The 26877-nt window shown below is 41.7% G+C and overlaps 2 protein-coding genes across 5 annotated transcripts in view; one reads left to right on the top strand and one right to left on the bottom strand.

The window, feature by feature from the left end:
• Positions 1-23069, top strand: part of efr3a (EFR3 homolog A (S. cerevisiae)) — a 139597-nt gene extending 116528 nt beyond the window's left edge. For 2 of the 4 annotated variants that reach the window (XM_085805388.1, XM_085805387.1), the window contains exons 8-24: positions 1124-1202; positions 2732-2867; positions 3806-3877; positions 6344-6511; positions 9734-9848; positions 12296-12347; positions 13045-13217; positions 13736-13811; positions 15171-15332; positions 18173-18304; positions 18438-18505; positions 18953-19080; positions 20271-20356; positions 21898-21946; positions 22044-22147; positions 22268-22317; positions 22479-23069. In XM_085805388.1, the coding sequence (XP_085661514.1) occupies positions 1124-1202; positions 2732-2867; positions 3806-3877; positions 6344-6511; positions 9734-9848; positions 12296-12347; positions 13045-13217; positions 13736-13811; positions 15171-15332; positions 18173-18304; positions 18438-18505; positions 18953-19080; positions 20271-20356; positions 21898-21946; positions 22044-22147; positions 22268-22317; positions 22479-22584 (1756 nt within the window). In that variant the 3' untranslated portion in view covers positions 22585-23069. The remainder of the gene's footprint in view (positions 1-1123; positions 1203-2731; positions 2868-3805; positions 3878-6343; positions 6512-9733; positions 9849-12295; positions 12348-13044; positions 13218-13735; positions 13812-15170; positions 15333-18172; positions 18305-18437; positions 18506-18952; positions 19081-20270; positions 20357-21897; positions 21947-22043; positions 22148-22267; positions 22318-22478) is intronic. The other 2 variants (XM_085805390.1, XM_085805389.1) reach the window with 1 other exon arrangement.
• Positions 23070-25914: 2845 nt separating this feature from the next.
• The window catches only part of oc90 (otoconin 90), a 33020-nt gene continuing 32057 nt past the window's right edge, over positions 25915-26877 (bottom strand). Inside the window, exon 19 of the mRNA XM_085804554.1 lies at positions 25915-26495. Within this exon, the coding sequence (XP_085660680.1) occupies positions 26246-26495 (250 nt within the window). The 3' untranslated portion in view covers positions 25915-26245. The remainder of the gene's footprint in view (positions 26496-26877) is intronic.

The following is a 26877-nucleotide window of genomic DNA, read 5'->3' as shown; positions in this document are numbered from 1 at the left end:
AAAATAACATATATGCACACATACACATGCACATACACATACAAAGGGTCTTATGAAGGGTAATAGGGTCTCTTGTTGTCATTTTCATTTGTTTTACCCTCTTATTTTATTCTTTTTATTTTATTTTATTTTATAACTGCTGTACATCGAAGTTATCTTACACATGTTCTTTGATGTGGATGACAATCTCATGGTACAGATTTAATGTAAGATTTTGTTGACTTGTCTTTCATGTTGTGATTGCAGATTTATGTTTAAATGTACTGGGTTTTTTTTCGGTGTCATGCGCCCCCTGCAGGTCAGACAGTGCAACCACAGCTGCTCACTGACAGGAAATAATCCTGTTAGGACCTTTTCCTTCTGAGGTGGTGGAGGAGACTTTTCACTCAGCATCACTCAAACCTCATGTTTTATTCAGCTCATCATTTTATTTTCCAATAAAAGCTGCTGAATATTTCACAGTGCAGGGTCATAAAAACACACAGACAGCAGCTCTGTGGGACAAACGGAGGTTAAACTCTCCAGACGGAGCAACATCACTCAGTCTGGACGGGGTTCATAACAATAAATAAGATTCTTCTCCTCCTTTTATTTGCCAACTCACGTCTTAATTTTTAAAGGGATAGTTCAACATTTTGGCAAATTGGCCCATTGCTATAATCCCTATAGTTTTAGCAGTAGGTTTGTTACCTTTAATTGTCGGTGCAAGTTGTTTTGAGATCGGCGGAGCAGAGCCGTGAGCTGCTCAGAGCTACGCAACAGAGGCTAATGGTATTTCCGGCTTTCGCTCATCAAACTCATCAAATACACAATCCAACAACTCCACAACGCTCTGGTGGACAAGTTGTGACCTGCACATTCACCACGCTATGAGATAATAACACAACGTTAGAGTTGTTTTAGAGGGAAATGCAGCCAGAACTATATTATTCAGACACGGCTGCTGGGCAGAGGGATTTCAAAAGCTCAAGTAGTTCATGGAGCTTTAATACAAACATCTACCTTTATTTTGAAGGAGTTTAACCCAAACATCTACCTTTATTTTGAAGGAGCTTTAACCCAAACATCTACCTTTATACTGTATGGATATTAAACATCTTTTCCTCCTCTTCTTCCTCCTCAGTCACCTTGACAACCATCACCTGTGGGATCCCAATGAATTTGCGGTCTCCTGCTTCAGGATCATCATGTACTCCATCCAGGTGCGTCTCACACTCGTCTCCGACTGTTTTCACTTGTTAATATTAACATCGTCATCATCACGGTGTACACATACAGTCTCTGTTGCCCCGGCAACCTGTCAGTCATCCTGACGAGCCGTCATCTTGCCCCGAGTCGCCCCTGAAGCCTCCACGGAGCAGATGGAGGAGCAGCTGACGTGATGCTGCCGTTCGCTCTGTTGTTATTCTCCATCCCAGAGTTGGTTGAAGATAAAAAAAATAAAATAAAATAAAAAATCCAACTCAGACTTGTGAGAAAACCAGGACGATTGAGGCGACTGATGGAGATCAATGTCTGAGTGAACGACCGTCCTCATTCAGTGCAGCTAATTCACACATTTTGTGCCTCTGTGAAGTTACGACGGGCGAAACATCCATCTCTGTTACCGAGGAGATTTTTTTACACACCGAGTCTGAGTCTGATTTTGAGGCTAATTCGCTCAGATTTCTTTTAAATTATTATCAGTAAAACACCAATTAGCCTCAGTTCAGTTTCTCCACACTTCTAACTTCAAGTTATTTGATGTGCCGTCATGCCAGATAATAAAACATAATTTATTTGGATTATTTTCTACATATCTGCCATCAGACAGCCTCTTTGCTTGGGAACTACTTTTTCTGAACCGTTAAACAACTGTATTCCTACGCTGAAGGAGCTGACGGATCAATTGTATCGCATTGCATCTATATCCACCCCAGAAGTGTCTGTCTGCCTCTTTGATCTGAGTGAGAGAAAACCAACGCACCTCGGGTTTGTCCTGCAGAGACACTGGGACGCTGCGGATGAGCTAAATATGGTTGATTTCTTAAGGGGGCAGTCCCACATTTTTTTTAGAATGGACCAAAAGTCACAAAAACAAACAACTTGTTTCAAGACGAAGGGCTCAGCAATAAAATTAGCTTCTGTCACTTAGTTACAGTTCAGCACAGTGTTGCGTGTTGCGTTCACTGACCTGGAAGCTGCAGGACATTTTTGATGCATCTAGAAAAAATGTGTCCAGTCCCAAAGAACCAATAACAGTAAAAGGGGGAAAAAAAAGTGTTTTCATGAAGGAATGAGCTTCTGTCACTTAGTTATAGTTGGACTTTATGTTAATGTGTTCACTACATCACCAGCATTAGGGTTATTAGCTAAGGTTGCAGTTAAAAGAAGAGATAAGTTAAGAATGATACAGTGACTCGGTATCGGAAAATGACGTGACAGAAGCTAGCTCGTTAGCATGCTAACTTCAGTAGAATAAGAGAAGAGAAAGAAACACACGAATAAAAACAAGAAGGTTGTTTTTTCTATCTCTGGAAAGAGGGAGAGTACTAATGCTAATGTTAGCTATGTAGCAATATCATAATCTTCAGTTTCTAACTTTCATCAAATCATTTTCATTCTTTTTGAGGAAGTAAAAACTAAAAACACAAAAGCAAAAAGCTTTTTTTTGGAGCTGGGTCCAGATGTGTTGGGTCCAGATGTGTTGGATCTCTGGTCTTCAACGCTCCGTCGTCCTCCCCGTCCACAGGCTCAACACTCCCACCACGTCATCCAGCAGGTCCTCAACCACCTGGACACTAACAACAAGACCACGCCGCGGGTCAGAGCCGGCATCGTCCAGGTGCTGCTGGAGACCGTCGCCATCGCCGCCAAAGGCTCCGTGGGTGAGTCGCTGTGCCGGTCGGTCCGCCGATCGGTTGGTCAGTCAGAGAAAATAACATCTATCTCCAGTGATTCAGATATGAGTTATGCAAAAGTCTTCATACCCCTTGAAATTTTCCACATTTTGTCACGTTACAACCACACAAACTTAGGAGAATTCCGGCCATTTGGGAGGAGCAAAAAACGCGGCTAAAATTGATACAGGCAAACCGGAGTTACACCATGGCTAGACGGTGCTAGCGATAGCCACAACGCTAACCCATGGGGGCAATTCTTTCAACAACAACAAACAATCATACATGACTGGAATCCTTATGACACACCACTGAACTCATATAGTGTACAGTATAAACAGTATAAACTTTGTGTTTTTGCATGTAGTCACTCACCTCAGATAGCCCAACTCTGAAACATCCTGGAAAGACATTACTATTCGATCGCAGAGCGGCTGCTCTCCCCGCCACAAAAACAAACACTGTTTCCTTGTTGTGGTTTCTTTACAAAAATAAATGGTCGAACAGTGCAGTGGTAATGTCCAAAATATCTTTGACCGTTTATCTTTGTAAACCCCAACACTGGGTGACCATCAGGAAAACGATTTAGGGATCAAAAATGGCCGGAATTCTCCTTTCGAACTTAAAGAGCTTAATACAGGGCATTGGATGATTGATGACCACCCTAAACACGCAGCCACAATGGACTGGTTTAGATCAAAGCAGATCTGTGTTAGAACGGCCCAGACCTTAAAACTGCTGTTCACAGACGCTCTCCATCCATCCAGTCTGACTGAACTCAACTGGAGCTGCTCTGCAAAGAATAAAATGGACAGGGGGTATGAATACTTGTGCCAAGGCTCTGTAGTTAGTAATGTTTCCAACAGCAGATCAACATGTTTAATATCTGTAACGTGTGTTTTGCCGCCGCCGCCTGGGAAACAAAGGGATGATTCAAGAGTCCAAACGAAGCGACGCGTTCACCTACGGGGGTGAAAACTCTCCCAACCTGTGGCTCGGTACAGTATGGACCCCATCAGCTGTAGATCCAGACTGGTGGTGTTGACTAGTTCAGTCACATGAGACGACAGCTTCAGTGACCCTTACACAGTCGTGTTGTTGTTGTTGTTGTTGTTGTGGTCAGCGTAGCTCCTCCCCTGTAGAACAGACGGCCGTGTCAGTGGATTCAATATTTAATTTTTCAGGATGAATGAAAACATCTGTCAGTTTCTGTTGTTTCCTTAGTCTCCAACCTTACCTGTGTGTGTTTAAAGGGATAGTTCAACACTTTGGCAAATTGGCCCATTGCCATAATCCCTATAGTCATAGCAGTAGGTTCGTTACCTTTAATTGTCGGTGCAAGCTATTTTTAGAACAGTGGAGCAGAGCCGTGAGCTGCTCAGAGCTACGCTACGGAGGCTCATGGGATTTCTTGGTTTCCCTCATCAAACTCATCAAATACACAATCCAACAACTCCACAACGCTCTGGTGGACAAGTTGTGACCTGCACATTCACCACGCTATGAGATAATAACACAACGTTACCAGACAGAGTTGTTTTAGAGGGAAATGCAGGGACTGCTTGATGAAAAACTGTCCCTGAAGGCAACGTGCATCAGCGGTTTTGCATGAATTTCCCTCTAAAACAACTCTGTCTGGTAACGTTGTGTTATTATCTCATAGCGTGGTGAATGTGCAGGTCACAACTTGTCCACCAGAGCGTTGTGGAGTTGTTGGATTGTGTATTTGATGAGTTTGATGAGGGAAACCAAGAAAAATAGCTTCTCTCTCTAAAAATAGCTTGCACCGACAATTAAAGGTAACGAACCTACTGCTATGACTATAGGGATTATGGCAATGGGCCAATTTGCCAAAATGTTGAACTATCCCTTTAACCACAAATGTCTCCCACTTTGGTTTATGTCAGTGGTTCTCAAAGTGGGGTAATTTGAACATACATTGACTAAAAAAAAGTAACGTTATTAAAAATTGTGTCCAATGGGGGTCCGTGGTCTAATTTGTGTTAGTTTAGGGGCCGTTGATGTAAAAAAGTTTGAGAACAACTGGTTCTGTGCTGTGTTCTTCTGTTCAATCCAAACTTTATTTACATTAAATATGGTTTAGATTTTAGATCAAATCATCTTTTCTTTGTAGCTGAGGAGGAATAATGTAAATACCAAGACATGTGATTATTATGAGGACTGGTGCCGTTGGTCTTGGACTTAGTCTCACATTGGTTTGGTCTGGGTCTTGACTACACTACAACACGAAGTAAAAGTGAAAGTTTTTGTGTTAAATATCGGGTGTCGGAGCGAGTGGAGCCGACCTGCTCTGCTCCTCTGAGTTTCTCTGCAGCTCATGTTTAAATGTTTAAATGTTTAATGAGGGTTCGTCTCTAATGAATCCTTTAAGAAAACCTGCGACTTCCTCCGTCTGCTTTTTTAATATATCAGATTTCCCGTTAAACTCTTAAACACTCCCTCAGACACTTTTCATATTCTCATAACTTAGAAATATTAGTGAGGATCAGTTTTTCCACAGATACGTGAGGCCGAGGTTTTGTGGAAATGTGAAGTTTTGAATATTAATACTGTGAAAGTATCAAAGCCTCAGTCCACAGAGAAACGCACACAGCCTGTATTCAGAAACTGAGCCTTAAAGGGATAGTTCACCCAAAATTGAAATTTGAAATTTGGCTTCTCTGAGTTACAGGGGGTCTCGGCGTAGCAGTGCATGTCCATATGACGGTTGCAAATGGATACCAACTGTCTTCATAACAAAAAGACACACCAAAAAACATTCAATGCCCCGAAATGCGAAATTGTCTATATTTCAAGCTTGTTTTGTAGCGGAAGCTCCTCTTCCTGGTTCGTCCAAAGTTGACGAACCAGGAAGAGAAGCTTCCGCTACAAACAAGCTTGAAATATAGACTTATTTAATTTTTTTCGGGACAATTTCGCATTTCGGGGCTTCAATACAAGACGGACATTACATACGAGCTGCATGGAGGTATTTGGATGTTTTTTGGTGTGTCTTTTTGTTAAGAAAATAAAAGTGAGCTCCGTTTGCAACCGTTATAATACGTTATATGGAGGCAGACCCGCTGTAACTCAGAGAAGCCACGGAGGACTCTGAAACTTCTCCCAGCCCTTAGTCCACATGAGGGGGAGTAGATAATGAGTGAAATTTCAATTTTGGGTGAACTATCCCTTTAAAACCAGCCGTCAGGACTTCCTGTCACTTTGTGATGTCACAACAAAGCCCCGCCCACAACAGCTCTTCATACTCTCTAACTGTGACCTGTGTGTGTGTGTGTGTGTGTGTGTGTGTGTGTGTGTGTGTGTGTGTGTGTGTGTGTGTGTGTGTGTGTGTGTGTGTGTGTGTGTGTGTGTGTGTGTGTGTGTGTGTGTGTGTGTGTGTGTGTGTGTGTGTGTGTGTGTGTGTGTGTGTGTGTGTGTGTGTGTGTGTGTGTGTGTGTGTGCAGGTCCCACGGTGCTGGAGGTCTTCAACACGCTGCTCAAACACCTGAGGATGAGCGTGGACTTCGAGCTGGGCGAGAGCTCCCGGAGGAACTCCAGCGTCAGCGTCTCCTCGGCCCGCGGCAAAGAGAGCGAGGAGCGGATCGTCCAGAACGCCATCATCCAGACCATCGGTACGACGGCCGCACGCTGACGGGACGGGACGGGACGTTGTCTCTGTCTCTGTCTCTAACGCAGCTGAGCTCACACACATTCAAATACTTCCCTCAGTCACTGTCATGTAGTTTACCATGTTCACTACTGTATGTACTTAGTTCTGTAGTTGCCGACATTAGGGATGTCACGATTACTTGTTTTCACAATTAATCGCGCTATTAAACGCCACAATTAATTGATCGTAAAGATTCCTAAATACCGTCACTTTCCAAAAAAAAGTTTATGTCGGAACCGTATTGGCGGATGCGCACCAAAGTAAAAGTAAATGCACAGCTACTGGTCAATTTACCTAACGTAGCATTGAATTGGTAGGAATTTAAATGCTAGAGTCAGTGTAATTTGTAATAATAAAAAAAAAAAGATTAAAATTAACTTAAACATTTGGTATAGATGACAATTAATGACTTATATATTTCAAACACTTTAATAATTGGTCATATTTTAATAGATACTTTGTGTAAATAATTAGTAATGTAATTATATTTTGACTATATTTGATTTTACACATTAATAGTGTTTGAAATTAATTAATGTATAATAATCGTGATAATCGTAATACCGTGATTATTTCTCTGACAATAATCGTACCTAGAAAATCTGTAATCGTGACATCCCTAGCCGACATCTTCCTCTACCGTCGCCCGTCAACACGTCTACCGGCTTGTTTTGTTTCTAATTTCAGTTAGCAACAATGAACGCCTTACTGTGCTCTTTTGGTAACACTTTACTTGAATAGGTGTTCATAAGATTGACATGACAGCTGTCATAAACATCAATGAATACTTATGACAGCTGTCGTTAAGTGTCATTCGGTAAGTTATGTCACTTTTGATGCAAAGTTGACATTGTTTGAGATGTTTTTGTTCTGACAACTTGACATAAAGACAATTTAAACTGTCATAGCAGACCTAATTGCCAAACTTTAAAAATTATGTCAACTTCTCATAAGAAGGACATCTCAAACAATGTAAACTTTGTATTAAAAGTGACATAACTTACAGAATGACACTTAACAACAGCTGTCATAAGTAGCCTATTCATTGATGTTTATGACAGCTGTTATGTCATGGTTATGACAGTGTTATGTCAATCTTATGAATACCTATTCAAGTAAAGTGTTACCGCTCTTTTTTTGCTTGTGTGCGCCACCTGTTTATCAATGCGAGGTGGAGATTACGTCGCCGCCACGTCAGCCGGCTCCTCTTACTGGTGGAAAACATTGCACTACCAGTTTGTTGATTTACATAAACGGCCCGTCCAAAAAAGGGGTTAGGGTTATTTGGTTGCACCGCCTTTAGCTTTGATTACCACACGCATTCACAATGAGCTTCTACAATGTCACAACATTTATTTCCATCCAGAGTTGCATACATTTTTTAAAAGACTCTCAGTGGGTTCAGGTCTGGACTCTGTGGTCACATTGGACCATGTTTCTTCCTTGAAGATGATGGTTCCCCATTATCCTTCCAGTTTTTAATAATGTGTTGGACAGATCTTAACCCAGTTTTAGTCTCAGTAATGGCTTGATGCCAATCATTTGACCCTTCTGAAAAAGGATGTGTCTTCCAACTTGTTTGTTTAAGAAATGAGACTGCATCAGTTAGGGTTAGATAAGTTGTTGCCAGCTGGAACATCATCATCCGTACAGTAATTATCCAATGGGAGGCTCTGACGTATTAGCTTAGTTAAATCTAGAGCACTGGAAAAGAGAGTTAAAGGGATAGTTCAACATTTTGGCAAATTGGCCCATTGCCATAATCGCTATAATCATAACAGTAGGTTCGTTACCTTTATTTGTCGGTGTAAGCTATTTTTAGAACGGAGGAGCGGAGCGGCAGGCTGCTCAGGGCTATGCTATGGAGGCTAAGGGAATTTCTTGGTTTCCCTCATCAAACTCATCAAATACACAACCCAACAACTCCAAAACGCTTTCGTGGACAAGTTGTGACCTGCACAATCACCACGCTATGAGATAATAATGGAACGTTACGAAACAGAGCCGTTTTCGAGGTAAATACAGGGTAAATACAGAGGCTGCTTGCTGAAAAAGTGTCCCTGAACGCAACGCGCATCAGCGGTTTTGCATGAATTTACCTCTAAAACAGCTCCGTCTCGTAACGTTCCATTATTATCTCATAGCGTGGTGATTGTGCAGCTCACAACTTGTCCACGACAGCCTTTTGGAGTTGTTGGAACGTGTATTTGATGAGTTCGATGAGGAAAACCAAGAAATTCCCTTAGCCTCTGTAGTGTAGCTCTCAGCAGCCTGCTGCTTCGCTCCACCGTTCTAAAAATAGCTTACACCGACAATTAAAGGTAACGAACCTACTGCTATGACTATAGCGATTATGGCAATGGGCCAGTTTGTCAAAATGTTGAACTATCCCTTTAACGACACGCATTGGTCCAATGGAAGCGCCTCCTGGTGGCGGAATATGGGTATTGCAAAAGCGCCCAAGAACTGACAACTCTGCATTGTTGGTGAATGAGCAAGTGTGGTGTTTTCAATAATTTAAGGACATTTATAGATCACCCACATTAATAGCATTTACGGATAAACATTAACACATAGGCAAGTAAAAAAAACAACAAAAAAAACAGTTGTCTACATTAATGTTTAAATCTACATTTTGTAATAAACAAATTATAAGTATAATTTGATATGACCAAGACACCTAAAAACAAAAACACGGCCGTTTTCACCAATTTACAAGCAAGTTTTATTTGATTTGCTTGTGTTTTTGTGTTGTTCTGCTTGTCGCATAACAAATTGCCCCCTCGGGGGATAATAACGTTTTCTGAACTGAACACATATATTAGAGTGAATGGGTTTTCTGGGCGCTTTTGCAATACCCACATCCTGCCACTCGGGGCGCAAAAACCCTTACCACGGGAGTCAATGGTGGTGTTGTTAATCTCTTTTCCAGTGCTCTAGTTAAATCCAAGTGTTTTTGGTTTTTTTTTGGACGGGCAGTGTGTATTATATTCTGCTACGTAGCCCAGACGGCGATCTGTCGTTCCGCACTCAACTGTCTGACCGTTAGGAGTGAAGCATCCAGTACGGATCAGTATGGAAGTATTTGAATTGAGACGCAGCTATGGTAACAGTGCTTAGGTGTGTGTGTGTGTTTTAAATGTCCTAATCCGTCCACGTCTCCGTCTGTCTCTGTCTCTGCCAGGCTTCTTCGGTGGAAACCTGCCAGACTACCAGCGGGCCGAGGTGATGATGTTCATCATGGGCAAGGTGCCGGTGTACGGGACGCCCTGCCACACCCTGGACACCGTCAAGATCGGGTGAGTCACACCGTCATTACCCAACCTCCCTGTGGCTCCCACCTGCTGCTGCAGCCAATCAGCTCACAGCTCCAAACCCCCCACCTCCTCCCCCCCGCTTTTCCTCAATACACACACACTGCAAAACTCAAAATCTTTCAGAGAATATTTGTCTTGTTTCTTGTCAAAATGTCTAATTTCTAGTCAAAACTAATCTCTCTCCACTTAAAATAAAACTCATCACTTATAAATTAACTTGTTTTTAGATCATTTTCACAAAACAACAACACATTTTCACTTGAAATAAGTAGAAAAATCTGCCAGTGAAAGGAAGTTTTTTGTGCTTGTAATAAGAAAGAAAAATTTGCTCCACTGTCAGATTTTTCTACTTATTTCAAGTAAAAAATCTGCTTGAAAGAAATAAAAAGTGTCTAAAAACAAACTACTTTTTATATGTGACGAGTCTTATTTTAAGTAGAATGAGATTTGACAGAAATGACATTTTGACTAGAAATAAGACAAATATTCTTGGTAAGATTTTGAGTTTTTGCAGTGCAGAGACAGTTTAGCTCGGCAGCTTCCTGTCAGGATGGTGGACGGAGAGAAAACTGAGCTGTGACGGAAACATGAGCTGAGTACTGGACATTTTATTATTTGTCTGCGTCACAGATCAGCTGGAGGAAATGTTGTGTTGTGCAGCAGCAGCAGCGGCAACACAGTGTTGCGTTCACTGACCTGGAGGCTGCAGGAGGTTTTCTGGCTTGTGGCTAGATGGCGTCCTACATGAGCTGCAGGAAGTGAAATAGAATCCCCCGACTGGTTAAGTTTAGTTTAGACATGTCCAGGTGTAAAATAGGAAAAAAAAAAAAAAAAAAAAAGGAAAAAGTAAGTGAAGCCACACTGCAAAAACTCAAAATCTTTCCAAGAATATTTGTCTTATTTCTTGTCAAAATGTCTCATTTCTAGTCAAAACTAATCTCTTTCCACTTAAAATAAGACTCATAACTTGTTTTTAGATCATTTTCACTTGTTTCAAACTAATTTTCACTTGAAATAAGTAGAAAAATCTGCCAGTGAAAGAAAGTTTTTTTTGTGCTTGTAATAAGAAAAGAAGAAAAGATTTTTCTACTTATTTCAAGTGAAAATATGCTTGAAAGAAGTAAAAAAAAAGTGTCTAAAAACAAGCTACTTTTTAATGTGATGAGTCTTATTTTAAGTAGCCTATAATTAGATTTGTTTTGACTAGAAATGACATTTTGACTAGAAATAAGACAAATATTCTTGGTAAGATTTTGAGTTTTTGCAGTGCATTGGTTGGGTTTGGGCACAGCTAAGTAAAGATTGCATGTTTTCTAGCGCGTTAGCTTCCTGCAGCTCATGTAGCTACGCCATCTAGCCACAACCGGTTTTCTGGTGCATCTACAAAAACCGTCCAGTCCCACAGAGCCAGTAACAATAAAATAAAATAAAATAAAAGAGTTTTCATAATGGAATTAGCGCCTGTCACTTAGTTACAGTTGGACTTTATGCTTTCACTACATAGCTAGCATTAGCATTATTAGCTAAGGTTGTAGTTAAGAGAAGAAACAAGTTAAGAACGATACAGTGACTCGGTATCGGAAAATGATGTGACAGAAGCTAGCTGGTTAGCATGATGAAGAGATAGAAACACACAAGTAAGATGGTTAGTGCGAATGCTAACGTTAGCTACGTAGCAATATCATAATCTTCAGTTTAACTTTCATCAAATCATATTCATTCTTCCTGGAGACCTGAGAGGAGGTAAAAACTATAAAAAAAAACAAATATTAGATTAGATTGCCTTTATTGTCATTGAAAAAAAGAATTCAACGAAATTCACATTGCTTCTCGCTGTGGTACCACACAACACACACAAGACAGAACAGATACAAACATAAAACCTATAAAAACATCACATGAGATATAAGTATCAAAGCATATGGGAACATTAGTCCACAAAAAGGATATTGCATATTGCCCGCTGGGGATTGCACAACCCATTGTTGCCTATCTGTTCTTTAGGCTGCTATTCAACCAAATATATTTAGATATTTAATTAATTATTCATTCTGCTGGGAGCTGTGTCTCCGTCCGTCCTCTCTTCACCTCGTAGACGTCCTGCAGCGTCTCCAGCTCCACGTCACTGAGACGACGGCTTCGGTAAAAAGAAAAAAACAAGTTAATCCGTCCGTCCTCAGGGGAGCAGGAGCAGATAATCCCAAATCAAAAGAACACTGTCCTCCTCTTCCTCCTCCTCCTCTTCCTCCTTTTGCCGTGAGCAGAGATTCGACTGCAGCTCGTCTGAGGTCACTGTACTGACACTGTGTCAACACTGAGGATAAAGTAAAATGGAGGGAAATGTTTTAAAAGTTAAATTAAACACGTACTAACTAATGAATCTGTGTCAACACTGAGATGATGTCTTATTACTCTGTTGTGTCTCTCAGGCACCAGGGAACCAAGAGGATCCAGACCATGCTGCTCAGCTCCCTCATCATGGTGAGTCGCCTCCCTGACCTTGTGTCGCCATGAAAACTTTAATTTAATTCAGTTTATTTGATAGGGACAATGCAGGTTAACATAGTGACACTTCCACTCATTACAAACAAGTCAATGTGACTGTTCTGCATACAGAGATTATAGCTAATGGCATGCTAGTTTCCAACTCCCGTCCCTAGTTAGGCTTTTAGTAGAAAAAAGAACGCACGCATCTGACCGAAGCAGCTAACAGCAAGAAAAAAAAGAAGAATATAGAAAGTTAAAAAGAAAAGGATATACTGTATACTGTATTAAAACAATTAAGAGGACTCGCAGTGCAAATCCAAGATTACAATTTAAAGTTCTTAAAAGGAGCTCAGCTATAAGATATGTTTTTCACCCGGATTTAAAAGTGCTGCTGTACAGGAACAAAGTCGTGTAAATGAAGGAAAAACAAGTGTATTTATGTATCTATGTAAAGACAAGCTGCTGTTTTTATACTTTTACTCTGAAGCAGAGACAGGAAGTCGTCCCCCCCCCCCCCCCAGTTGACACTGATCATAAATCTTGGTGTCAGAGCCGCTCAGGAGAAAAGGTCGATGTTTGGACACTTTTAGCAGCTTGTGAACGCGACCTTTAAGCCCTGTGGATTAATCACATCACACCGTGTTAAATCACCTCACACCCCCGCCTCCCCTCCCCCCCCCCCCCCCTACAGGTGACCTCGGGCTTCAAGTCCAAGTCCATGGCGGCGGCGCTGCCTCCTCCGTTCCTGGACCCGCTCTTCTCCATCTCGCTGATGGAGGACAGCGAGCTGCGCCAGCTGGTGCTGGAGATCCTGCACAACATCATCGATCGCCACGACAACCGGGCCAAGCTGCGCGGCATCAGGTGAACGCTGCACACACACAGTCAATCAATCAATCAATCAATCAATTTATTATTTAAAGTGCAAAATCACCATGGTACGTGGTCTCAATACACTTTCCAATAAAAACAAGTACAATAATAACAACAGATAATAAAAAACCATTGGAAGAAACACCAGAGGAAAAGGATAAAACAGTTAAAAGTTTGTTTCCAATAATGAGAGTCAATAAAACAATAGTAAAACACCAGAGGAAAATGCTAAAATAAGTTAGTTTAATCAAAGTATTGGGTAAAAAGTTACGTTTTAAGACGGGATTTAAAAATTGCGATGGATGTGGCGTTTGTGATATCTTGTGGGAGGCCGTTCCATAAAAAAGGAGTGCGGTAGGAGAAGGCCCTGCCACCAGCTGGTTTTATATTGATAGATGGAATGACCAGTCAGTCGGTGTAACTCTTGTTTGTTTGTGTGTGTGTGTGTGTGTGTGTGTGTGTGTGTGTGTGTGTGTGTGTAACACGGGTTTGGTTTGTCTCTGCTTCAGGATCATCCCCAACGTGGCGGCGCTGAAGATCAAGAGGGAGAAGATCTCCAAGCAGGACGTGGCCTTCATGAAGAAGGTAGAGCAGCTGCTGGTGGCTCCTCTCACACCTACACCTTCCTCTTCCTGGAGGAACAACGTCACACCTGCAACTTGAAAAGTGGGATGAACAGAATCCTGGATTTGGTTTCAGATTCGGACGAATTTCAAACTTTTTTGTTGGGTTTCGGTTTCTGGCCAAACCTTAGAACATCAACCGAACCAAACCCTATGCATGTCAACTTAATGATACCGCCATAGATTACATGAAGGTTTACAAACAATATTCTGCAGCCAGCATCACTGACATTATCACAAACTAAATATAAAGTCCGCTAGCTTGATGCTAGTATATACTGGAAAACACCATAGGCTGGCTAACGGAAATTAGCTGTTATCTTAAAGCAGAAGTAAGCGATCCGGTGGTTTTGTCTAACTTCCTGTCAGCAGATGGAGTTAGCAGTCCCCGCCCTCGTCCCTACGTCACCACATTCACGTGCATCCCTTGGCTGCACACACAGAGAGGACCGCCCCTTTATGCCGTTCTCTCTCCTCATTGGATAAAGGTTGTAGGATACAAGGAAAGTTTTGTCCTCAGCTTACAGCAGAGCAGAGTGACTGACAGACCCGTGTTTCAGACCAAACACTCTATATAAGTGGTTGCTGTCGGAAGATAGAACTATTTAAGACTTATATTAACACAAACCTTCCGCTTACTTCTGCTTTAATTTTACATAAACATCTTTTTCTTTCTTGTTTTGAATGAGACAAAACACTAAAACCTGAATCCTGAATGACCTGAAACATAAATGTTCAGTGAAAGTTATTGCCCATTGTTTCTTACAGTTAGAATAAAACACGCTGTGTAATGTTGTTTACTACATTTATAACGAGTTTCCTCTACATTTCCTATTTGAAAACAAAACCAACACAGAAGGAAAGTAGAGAGTAGAGTAGAGTCAAACTTTATTCATCCCTGTCAGAGAGCTCATCACAAAAGACAAATAACAGATTAACAACAGCCACACTTCCAAATGCATCTAAATGAGCACAACCCAACACAGAATAAAGACAGCACAGGGACATACCATAAAATAAGTTAAAATAAATCAATTAAAGTGCAGATACAAAGTTTAAAATGAAATAAAATTTCAAGAAAGAGACGGGAGGTGGAGTTTAGTTTAGTTTAGTTTATGGAGCTGGTTCTCCATCATGGTCTGAACATCACACGTGAGCCGTGACCTTCTCCCCCAGACACCTGAACGCCTCGTTACCGTCGGACGGTTCATGGGTGTGATCACAGGTCACAGCTGATCGGTTTAATGATCAATGATCTGTGTGTGTGTGTGTGTGTGTGTGTGTGTGTGTGTGTGTGTGTGTGTGTGTGTGTGTGGTGCAGCACGGCCAGCAGCTCTACAGACACATCTACCTGGGCTGTAAGGAGGACGACAACGTCCACAAGAACTTTGAGCTGCTGTTCACCACGCTGGCCGTCCTGACCATCGAGCTGGCCAACGAGGAGGTGGTCATCGACCTCATCAGGCTCTCCATCGCCCTGCAGGTAAAACTCTGGGCCCAGTTGTTCAAAAGGTGTAATCTGGAAAAAAATTATCCGGATTTTGAAATCCCCTTTTTTGCTATCCATGATCACGTAATCTAAAGAAAAGTTGGATTGGATCAGTCTGATCCAAATCCAAATTTTCAACATTACAAAATCCGGATAATGATGCTGTAGATGGGACTGTGCATCACACTGAAGACTGATTGGTCTGTTAACAACAGGTAGAACAGCAGCATGAGGTCCCTCAAAGTGTGTTTATTTGAAAACGGAGTGTATGTATTGTTTTCTGTGCTCTTTGTTGTTTCTTCAATGTCTTTTAAACAGCCAGACTCCATCTGGTTGGGCTGTTCAAATAAATTGAAAAAAGCAAATAAAGTACATTAGTGAAATTGTGAATATTTCCCCATGTGTTTCAAATTCAAACTTCAAATTTCAAAATTCAAACTTCAAATTTCACAATTCAAACTTCAAATTTTAAAATTCAAACTTCAAATTTCATTAAATTCAGTTTGGGGAAAAGTAGTTGGGGAAAAGTTTTTCAGTTGTAGAATATTCAAAAGTTAACATTATTAACTAATCACTGTTGTGGTTTAAAAAATTTCAATATAAATCAATAACTGTATACATACTACTTTATGAATATTGTTTATTTGACCAGTTTGAATTTAATTTAAATCACATTTTGTTCCTGAAATCCCCCTTGAATCCACCCAACTGCTGGGATCAGAATAATCCAGATTTTTTTGGATCAAAGTTATCCCGATCCTACTGAAAAGTCTTGAACAACACAAACTGAGGGTTTTATCCAGATCAAAACCAAGATTGGATTACGTGATCTAATCCGATCTCAGAATCCGATTGGATTACCTTTGAACAACTGGGCCCTTTGATTCTGACACTGAGATGGTTTTTTAGATCTTCTCCTGGGTATCAACCCTTCAAAATAAAACACAGGAAGATAAATTGAAGAGCTTTAACCTGAGTAAATGTAATAAGTATCAAAGTTAAACCAGGCTTGTTCAGTTCACTTGAAACCAACTTCTTCCTTGGTGCGGACCGAGGCCACCTCTTCATCTGGGACTCGTTCACTCGTTTGGTCCGAAACAGAGTCTGAAACGAACCTTGGTACGATTGGTTTCTAGTGCGAAAGTAATCTGAAACCAAATGCGAAATCAAAGCACCTTTTTTTGGGTTTAACAGGCTTCCGTTGTTGTCAGAAAATGCAGCTTGAGCGACTGTGGGACATACCATGGTCCACTTAGAGTAACCCTTTAATTTACGGGCTATCAGTTATGTGATAATGTCAAGAAATAGCCAAAAAATAACAATTAATTGCGTCATAATGTCTAGAAATAGCCTAGGAATAACGGTCAGTTTCATTGTAATGTTCATAAAGGCTAAAGATTACTCATGCTTTTCATGCTTTGAGATTTTATCCACCAAGTCCTTGTAATTGACCGTTTTTTGGCCTATTTCTATGCAAACAATCGTTATTTCTAGGCTATTTCTTAATATTATAACACAATTACTTGTTATTTCTTGACTATTTCAAGTAAAGTAAAAGTAAAGTAAAAACAAAAAACTGAACAATGGGACTTTCCTGCCCTAAAACTGAAGCAGAGATGAACAGATGAACAAAGATCAATAAATAAAGTTATTGAACTCATGAAACCAGAGACAAGATCTTTACACACACACACACACACACACACACACACACCAGCTGTTTGTTTGTGTATCACACTGAGATTATATCATCCAAATGTCACAGTGTTGAGGCAAACACACACACACACACACACACACACACGCAGCTCTCTGTAGTGTGTGTTTACCGACACTGGGAACATCTTCAACCTTCTGGAGTCTCACAGATTAAGATCTGAGGCTCAGGGAGCGACACGTGTTCTCACACAGGTTCATATAGGAACAAGAAGATCAAACATTTACACACACACACACACACACACACACACACACACACACACACACACACACACACACACACAGACACACACACACACAGAGTGCAGGGAGATTTCCTCTGGATCCTCGGAGGTCGACTCTCTGCTGTTTAATTGTGTTTTCACTCTGTCGGTACAAAAGGTCGTTGTCATAGTAACGACCCTGGGCTGACACAGCTGTGTGTGATGCGCTGCATGTCGACAGTTGTGTTTCTGTGTGTGTGTGTGTGTGTGTGTGTGTGTGTGTGTGTGTGTGTGATCTGTTGAGACAATAATAATCATGACTTTCTGCTCTGACTTGTTTTCTCCATGGTTGATAGGGGAAGTCAGTCTGAATTTCAAAATAAAATCCTCAAAGACTTTTTTCTTTTTTTTTCTTTTTTTAAAAACCTTAAATCATCAAATGAGTTTCCAGTCATCTGTCTGTCATGAAACGTATCGGTTTTATTCAACCCAGGTTCCATGACTCCAGTTTCATTTAGTTTTTTCTGATGTTATTAACTTTACAAAACTGTACAAAACATACTACAGTAAAGGAACAGTCAAACATAAAAGAAAACAGAGGAAAAGCAGAGGAAAATAAAAAAGAAAAAGGAAAAAGGGGTTGCCAGATATTTGTAAATTTACCTTTTACATAAATAGACTTACAGAAAAAAACATAGTTGCAGTTGTTAAAGTAAAGCAAGTACCACATGAAAATGAGTCAGGTATCACACCTGACATTGGGCCAGGAAGGGTCAAACCTGTGAATATTTTTATCAAGAACAAATGAAACTTTCTGAGTTAAATCAGTTTAATTCCTGCTGTTGTTTGGTTTTAACTAATTTCCAGTGTAAATAACAGTTCATGGTTGTGACGGGTCTTTGCTCCACTCAGGACATGGTTCTGGTCAACGAGGAGAACATGCCCATGTTCATCCGCTGTGGCGTCAACGCTCTGGTGGCGGCGTACCTCAACTTCCTGAGCCAGATGATCGCCAACCCTCCGTTCTGTCAACACGTCAGCAAGGTCAGTCGTCGTCAGCCTATCGGCTCCTTGTCGTGTTGTCGTAGAATCGTTTTCTAAAGCCGACGTCTGTCGATACGCCGCCGCTGTTCTCGCCTACCTCAAACTTCAAACTGAGGACATGTTCTCTCTCCAGGTGATCGAGCTGAGGAACATGGACGCTCCGTACCTGCTGCCGGAGCACATCTTCAGAGACAAGTGTCCGTAAGTGTCCAACCACCTCAGAAACTATTAAACCAACATAAACTTAGAGCTGGCTCAGATCTCTGCACGTCCTTTGTTTCAAACAGAAAGGTCTGACTGCTCATACTCTTGTTCTTCGAATCCTCATTAGAAATTTGCCAATTTGAGACTCTTATTTTGGAAACCCCTGCACTGGTAACAGCAAGAACTGGAGGTTTCATAATTGCTTGTTGGGTAGTCCATCTGTCCCATTCTCCTGAACGCAACATCTTAGAAACATCTCAGAGGAACGTCCTCATATTCAACCCAAACGTTCACTAAGACTCAGAGATGATCTGATCAGGTTTGGGTGGTCAGAGGCGGAGGAGAGACAGAGAAACCTTCTGCTGATCCTTCAAATCTCTTTAATATTCATCAAGATTGTCTCATGTCACATCTAAACTCTGACTGGTCCTTCTCCTCCCTCAGACTCCCCGAGTCGTTGGACAAAGACGACCGGCTGCTGTACTTCCAGACGTGCGACATGGCCGAGTGTCTGGCAGGACCAGGATACAACGCAGAGAGACTGTCCATCCCCTACGTCCCCCAGGTCACAGGTACGAACCCCCAACCCCCAGCTCACCGCTCACAGGAACCTGTTCAACCTGTTCAGAGGTTAAAAACACAGATGAAAGGTTTGAACCTCGACTCTGAGGGAAGTTTCTCCTCAAGGTTTTTAGAGGTTGAGGTTCAGTGAACACAAACAAAAGCTTTCGTCAACGTCAGTGAATCCTCCAGATTCAGTTTGTTTCTTAGTAGAAAGAAAAGTGAAACTCCATAAACAGGGAGAAGAAAAAGAAGAGTGGAGCAGCTGTTGACTCACTCGTCTGTTTGTTTCCTCTCTTTCTCCTTCACGCTCTCAGTTCTTTACACAGTAGGAAAAATCCTCCACAGGTGCAGACAGACGTCCAGAGGTAACAGGGAGTAGAGCTGTCGACCGCTGCTGTAGAGCTAACGTGTTGTTGAACCTGTGAGCTGTGTTTGAACCTTTGTGTCAAAGACTGCCCCTCATATCCCATAATATCTTCAGCTGATGATTCATCCTTTATTAATGTTTGAGAGAGCAGAGTGTCAGTTCAAGGTTGTAAAACCATCAACTGTCACACGACATCACTGGATTTACCTGAGACATGAAAACACGATGTCAGATCCTTCAGGTCTTATTGAAAGTGAAAAGAGTCCAGGACCTGGACCTGGACTGTAGCAGCTCCATTCACTGTACGGAACAAACTGAGTCCTAGAGCTTTAAGCTGCTTTTTATCCCAGAGGGAATCGAACCCACAAGCTTGTAGTTTAGATGTGACATGTGAAACCTGTGCAGTTGTAGCAGATGAGCAGCTGTAGATCAGTAGATCATCAGATCATCAGTTTGTCTTGTTGTCGTAGCTGTTTGACTTGATGAGCTCCATCAGCTGCTTTAATTAATAATTACTGTAACTGTTCTGTCTGCGTCACGTTTGGACTGAATGACGGTGAGTAGACAAGAACATGATGAGAACATGAGTAGATGAGTAGTGTAGTCTGAACATCCTGCAGTGGTTTGTGTTTGTTGGTCATGTTATTGGTACCGAACCGAATCTCGAGTCGTGACGTGACGGAGCTGAAGGTTTTCCAGAGGACCGACAGAACCAGACCTAGTTAGCAGCTAAGCTAGTTAGCAGCTGAGCTAGTTAGCAGCTAAGCTAGTTAGCCTGCTCAGGTGTGTGTGTCGGCTCAGCTGTGATGTGATTGGCCTGTCGTCCTGCAGATGAAGACCGTCTGACCAGGAGGAAGAGCTTTGTGGACACCATCTCCCTGCAGGTGGACATCATGTCCAACAGTCTCCCAGACAAGGTGAGTCTGAGCATTTCTTACATGGATGGATGGATGGATGGATGATTGATAGATTGATGGATGGATGGATGGATGGATGGATGGATGGATGGATGGATGGATGGATGGATGGAAGGATGGATGGATGATGGATAGATGGATTGATTGATGGATGGATGATGGATGGATGGATGGATGGATGATGGATGGATGGATGGATGGATGGATGGATGGATGGATGGATGGATGGATGGATGGATGGATTGATTGATTAATGGATTGGTTGATGGATGGATGGATGGATGGATGGATTAATTGATGGATGGATTAATGGATGGATGGATGGATGGAATGAATAATGGATTAACTGATGGTTGGATGGATGGATGGATGGAAGGATGGAATGAATAATGGATGGATGGATGGATGGATGGATGGATGGATGGATGGATGGATGGATGGATGGATTGGTTGATGGATGGATTGATTGATAGATTGATGGATGGATGGATTGATTAATGGATGGATGATGGATGGATGGATTGATGGATGGAATAATGGATTGATTGATGGATGGATTAATGGATTGATTGATTAATGGATTGGTTGATGGATGGGTGGATGGATTGATTGATGGATGGATGGATGGAATAATGGATTGATTGATTGATGGATGGATTAATGGATTGATTGATTAATGGATTGGATGATGGATGGGTGGATGGATTGATTGATGGATGGATGGATGGATGGATGGATTGATTGATGGATGGATTGATAGATGATGGATGGATGGATGGATTGATTGATTGATTGATGGATGGATGGATGGATGGATGGATGGATGGATGGATGGATGGATGGATGGATGGATGGATGGATGGATGGATGGATGGATGGATGGATGGATGGATTGATTGATTAATGGATGGATGATGGATGAATGGATTGATTGAATTTTGTGGCCCCAAAATTGTGGAACACCTTACCCCTCCACATCAGAGCAGCTGAAACTCTGGAGCTTTTTAAATCACTTTTAAAGACTCACCTCTTTTCTCTGGCTTTCAACTCACCTTGACACCCTGACCTTGTATGTTTATCTTTTAGTATAGCTTTTAGTTGTTTTATCTTATCTTAGTAACTGTTTTTACTGCCCTATTTTACTGTTAATCTATGTTTGATGATTTTGTTGTTTTATTTATACTGCTAGCACCTGTACGTTGTGCAGCACTTTGGGCAACTAAGGTTGTTTTTAAATGTGCTATAGAAATAAACTTTGAGTTGAGTTGAGTTTGAGATGGATGGATGGATGGATGGATGGATGGATGGATGGATGGATGGATGGATGGATGGATGGATGGATGGATGGATGGATTAATGGATTGATTGATTGATGGATGAATGGATTGATTGATTAATTGAGGGATGGATTGATTGATAGATGGTGGATGGGTGGATTAAGGGATTGATGTATGGATGAATGGATGGATGAATTGATTGATTGATTGATTGATTGATGGATGGATGGATGGATTACTGATTGATTCTGTTTGTATCTCCAGTCTCAGCTGGCCGAGGAGATCACCTTTGAGACCCTGAAGAAGGCCATTGGTGAGGTCAAAGAAACTCTCTCTGTGTGTCTGACCAGTTACTGACATCTGGCTTCTGACCTTTGACCTCTGACCTCTGACCTGCTCCTTGTTTTCAGACACCACTGGCCTGGAGGAGCAGGAGCGGGAGAAGAGGCGTCAGGTGATGGAGAAGTTCCAGAAAGCTCCGTTTGAGGAGATCGCTGCTCACTGCGAGTCCAAGGTACAAAAACAAACAACGACGATGACGATGACGATGATTGATGATGATGATGATGATGATGATGATATTAAATATTATTGGTCTGACTGTGGAGAGTGAAACCTGTGATCTGTTCCTCAGGCCAACATGCTGCACGACCGACTGGCACAAATCTTTGAACTTACAATTCGGTGAGTTTGTGTTTTATCCATCGATCGATACACACACTCATATTATAGATAGAAAACACGGAGAATATGGAGCTTTATTCATCTAATAACATGATTAGTTTTGCCAATTAATTAACCATTAACGACCCCCCTCCCCCTCTCCTCTCTCTCTCACCCCTCAGACCTCCCCCCAGTCCATCTGGAGTGGTTTCCATCTCAGCAGGACACACTCAGCACCAGTCGGTTCCGGTCTACGAGATGAAGTTCCCGGACTTGTGTGTCTACTGAACTTAAACATTATACACACACACACACAATACACACACACATGCACCTGCACACACACACACACACACACACACAACACACCTATATACCTGCACAAAATGCAAATTGCTGTTTCAAGAACAAACAGGGTCTGGACCTGTAGTCCAGGTCCTGCAGCACAAACCTTTGATCTTTAACTGAACCACAACAACTTTATTTCCTGACTCACGTCCCTCAAACTTAACACAACTTTATTTACAAAAGTACAACAACCACAACAAATATTAATAATAATAATAATGATAATGATAATAATAATAACGATTTCCGATGCCGTCAGTTGCCGACGCTCCTCTCCCTGTACATACGACCCGTCGCTCCTCAGTCGGACGGTCACCTGCTGTAAGAACCGGCTGAAACCGGTTCCAGGCTGTAAATGTGAAGCTTCTGCCTCCTAACGACTGTCTGTTGTCATGGTGACCGTAGAGACCAACGACTTATTAACTGTCAGCTGTAAAAAAAAAAAAAAGAAAAAAAGAAAAAACTGAGGAGCCGTCAGAAGGCTCATTAGCTTTAGGCTCAGTGCTGCATGGCTGCTCCGCCCCCTTTAGTTAGGCCACGCCCCCTCTAGTTTAGCCACGCCCCCTCCCTTTCTCTATCTCTCTCTCCGGTCTTTACTGTTGAAGCAGAACCGGCTTTGCGATTGGTGATCGAAATGAACGCTCCCGTCTTGAGTTCTTCTCCACGAATGACAGGAACAGGAAACGTTTGAAGCAGCCGCAGTCGAACAAACGTCAGAAAGTCTTCCTCCAATCAGCAAACAGGAAACAGGAAACAGGAAGTGAGTCGGTCTCGCTGCTGTTTTCGCCCTTTAGAACAAACTTTAGGAGAAAAGCTTGCCTTTGTGCACATTGTTACGGTCCCGACTTTGTCCCGACATCTCAGCACTTTAGATTCATGTGCGTGACCGTTATGTCCGTTCGTTCGTTCGTTCAAGGCCTGAGAGAGAATGAATGAGAAGGAGAAGTGAAAGAGTGAAAGAAAGAAAGAGTAGAGGAAGAGTTACGATTGTTTCTACGTTGGTCGTGTGTTTTCCCGATGGTTTCGTATGTTTTGAAAGTCGATTGAAGTTGAACTTTTGTAAAATCACCAACGTGAGCCTCTGGGGGGAGGGGCTTTAGCATTAGCATCAATGCTAACAACAACTGGTTAGCTAGATAGATAAGTAGCGTTAGCCTAGCGGGTGGAGCTTTTTTGGTCACGTCATCGCGATCTCGTTTATCACATAGGAAGTGATTGGCTGAAAAGAAACGCCCACTCTTTGACGTTGGCAAAGTTTGTGTTTGTGTTGTTGTTCCTGGAGTGAATCGGCCAATCAGAGCGTCGGCTACAGAGACGGGGGAAAGACGAAGAAGTAGAAGATGTAGAAACTCTGCGCTGCGTCACATCTTAGCTTTAAAACTCTTATGATTTATCATCATAGCTGCACTGTAACTGCATGATATCTTAATACCAACGAGGTCCCACCCCCGAAGGAGGAGGAGGAGGACGAGGGGGTGGATGGGAGTTTATCTATATTATTATTATTTTCTTTTTTTGTTTTAAATCCATCTAAACAAAGTCGTCTCATGGACTGGGTCCTAAAGTCCGACGGGTTTTCGCTGTGTGTGGAAGAGTGAGTCATCGCTGCAGCGTATCAGAGATATTTTTGTACATTTTCTGCATCTTGTTAATTTGTCTGTTTGTTTGTTCAATCGATTGATCGTTTGATCGTTGCCTGGTAGAGATTTAGACACGGGGAAATTTTCTTCTTGTTTTATCAAATGCTGGTTCCTTTAATCAATCATTCAGTTTTTTGTTGTTGACCATAAAGACGACGGTTCAGGGTTTCAATGGGATGGTGCAGTGGGAGAAATCTCATTCATCAGAATATTACTTGAGTTATTTTTTTGTATGGATTATATCACTTAATTAAATATGATGAAAAGTAAAGAACATTATATCTAGAGTCAGTTATTTTTACATGATACAGAGTAAAAATCAGTGCAATCTGCTCATGTGAGTGAGGAACTATCCAGATTTGTATATTTAAAAATCTTTTGGAGGAAGTTGCAGCTTCGGTTCAGACTCAGAAGTTTATTTTTTAGAGATAAAATGAGAAACAAACTCGGCACAATCGGTCACGTCACCAGCATCACAGAGAAAACTGCCTCCATCTTGAATCTGGACTCAGCAGCACCAGCGTTAAAACTCCTGTAACCATCGGATCACCTGTGAGAACTTGAGCAACGTCCTGGTTTTCAACGTCACGTTAAACCAGCGAGTCGTCGGCGTATCTGCTGATCTTTTGATCTATTGATCGGCCACAGGAAGGAGCTGATCAGTTCATTTGGCTTTTTCTTTTTCTTTTTTTTTTAATGGTGCCAAGTTTTTTTTGTTTTTTTGTTTGCCAAAGTGCTGATCAGCTCCCGATCGATTGATGGTTAAATGATTAAACCCCAAGAAGCTACGGTCGAACAACATCAGTTCCTTTACTAAACTGCAGGACAGTGAAACGTTTAGTTTTTCAACCTTTAAACAACTTTATAAATGATGACTCAGTGTGAACAGTTTCTGTCCCGAGCTGCAACTTCTCCACCTCAACGAGTCTGAAACTTTTTGAAAAGTGAATATTAGATTAATCAGATTTAGCGCGACCGCTCATTTGAAGCGTAGCAGCAGACCTGTGTATTAATAATAATAAAAATAATAATAATAAAGAGTTCATATCTGTCGGGATCAAATATGACGTTGTGTTTGCACTTTGATCATCGTGTAGCTGCAGAAACAAATCAGCTCAGATCACAGATCGGGTTTTTTTTTTTTCTTTCCAATGTTCAGTTTGTGAAATGTTGCGTTCAAGGAACAACTCTGACAACGTCCCTCTGGACCAGTGAGACGAAGACGCTGGAAAACTTGTTCTTCGCTTTTTTTCCAGACGGACGTTTGTGCAGAAACAAGAACAACAAAAAACTGAGCTTCTGTCTTTTTGTTTTGTTTTGTCACGTTGGTGATGCAACAGTTTGTAATTTTGTGCCAGTTTTAGAGAGAAAAAAGTCGCCACGTCGTGTGTTCGACTTCACGCCGATGACGTTTCACCACTGGGTGGCGCCGAGGCTCTGCTCTGGCTGCAGGATGACCAATACTCAATCAGAAACTGAGCTTAATGAGAATGAGTGAGAATTAATCAACCGGTGGTTTCAGAGTTTGTGACTTTTTGCAGCTTTTTATCTGTTTGGGAGAAAAAAAAGTTTGAACGGTGAACTTTTAATTGTCACATTTAAAGAACAACTTCCTGCTCGTTCAGTAATTGATCATCATCTTCAGATCATTTGAGCTCAGTGTTGTTGTTTCCTGCAGCGGCGGCGGAGCCTCGACTCACCACGAAGCCTCTGTTTAATAGTGAAACTGTGCTTTGAGATTCATGTTCAAGAGACTTAAATAAATAAATAAAGTGTTTCTATCAAAGCTGCTTGTCTTTGTTTCTGTTTTTTTTTTCCTTCATTCGTTTTATTTTAATTTTAAAGATCAGTTCAAGTTCACAGAAAGTCGACGTTTGATTTTCAATGTTCCTATAATTTACAGCGGACAGTAAACGTCACATCTCAAAGCTGCCTCTGAAAAACACGTACGATACATTCACTTAGATCCCCTCCTCTTCCTCTTCTTCTTCCTCCTCTTCCTCTTCCTCTTCTGCTCCTTCCTCCTCTTCCTCCTCCTCTTCTTCTTGTTTCACCTGCTCTCTCTCTGGTCGTCCTGTCGGTCGGTGATCGTGGGTTTGAATCCCACTGAGAGTCGGCAGCTCTGTGCTCTCCTCACTGGAGGCAGGAGGAGGAAGAAGAGGAGGAGGAGGAGTCGACTTCTCTTCATCCTTCAGGTCGGAGCTTTCATCGCTGCAGACAGAGTGAACATGGATCAGTTCCTCATAACTTACAAGGTCTTTTCATAGACAGAGAAGTGACACAGTCTGAGAGGAAATATGTTATTTAGGCAGAGGAGAGTGAGAACTACGCTAAAATCCTTTTCTATCTCAGTCACTGGTGTCAAACAGTGGAACAAACTACAGTAGATGATGAGGTTAATAAATCAAGAAACTTGTGGGCTGGCTTTTAAAAAAGAAATACGAAACTCTATTCTAGACAATTATAAATTGATTTAAACCCAGAGAAAGGGGTTTATTAACGTTATTCTGGACTGGCTGGCTGTCTGGAGTTCAGACCGCAGCTCTGCTGTCGTATCACGTATGCTAAGAAAGAAAAATTGTGATGAAATTAA

Source organism: Trachurus japonicus, chromosome 17, assembly GCF_045865225.1.
Source record: "Trachurus japonicus isolate A0001 chromosome 17, Traja_1.0".
NCBI classification, from domain to species: Eukaryota; Metazoa; Chordata; class Actinopteri; order Carangiformes; family Carangidae; genus Trachurus; species Trachurus japonicus.
The sequence above is the reverse complement of the archived record's forward strand: the minus strand, read 5'-3'. Positions and strand labels throughout refer to the sequence as shown.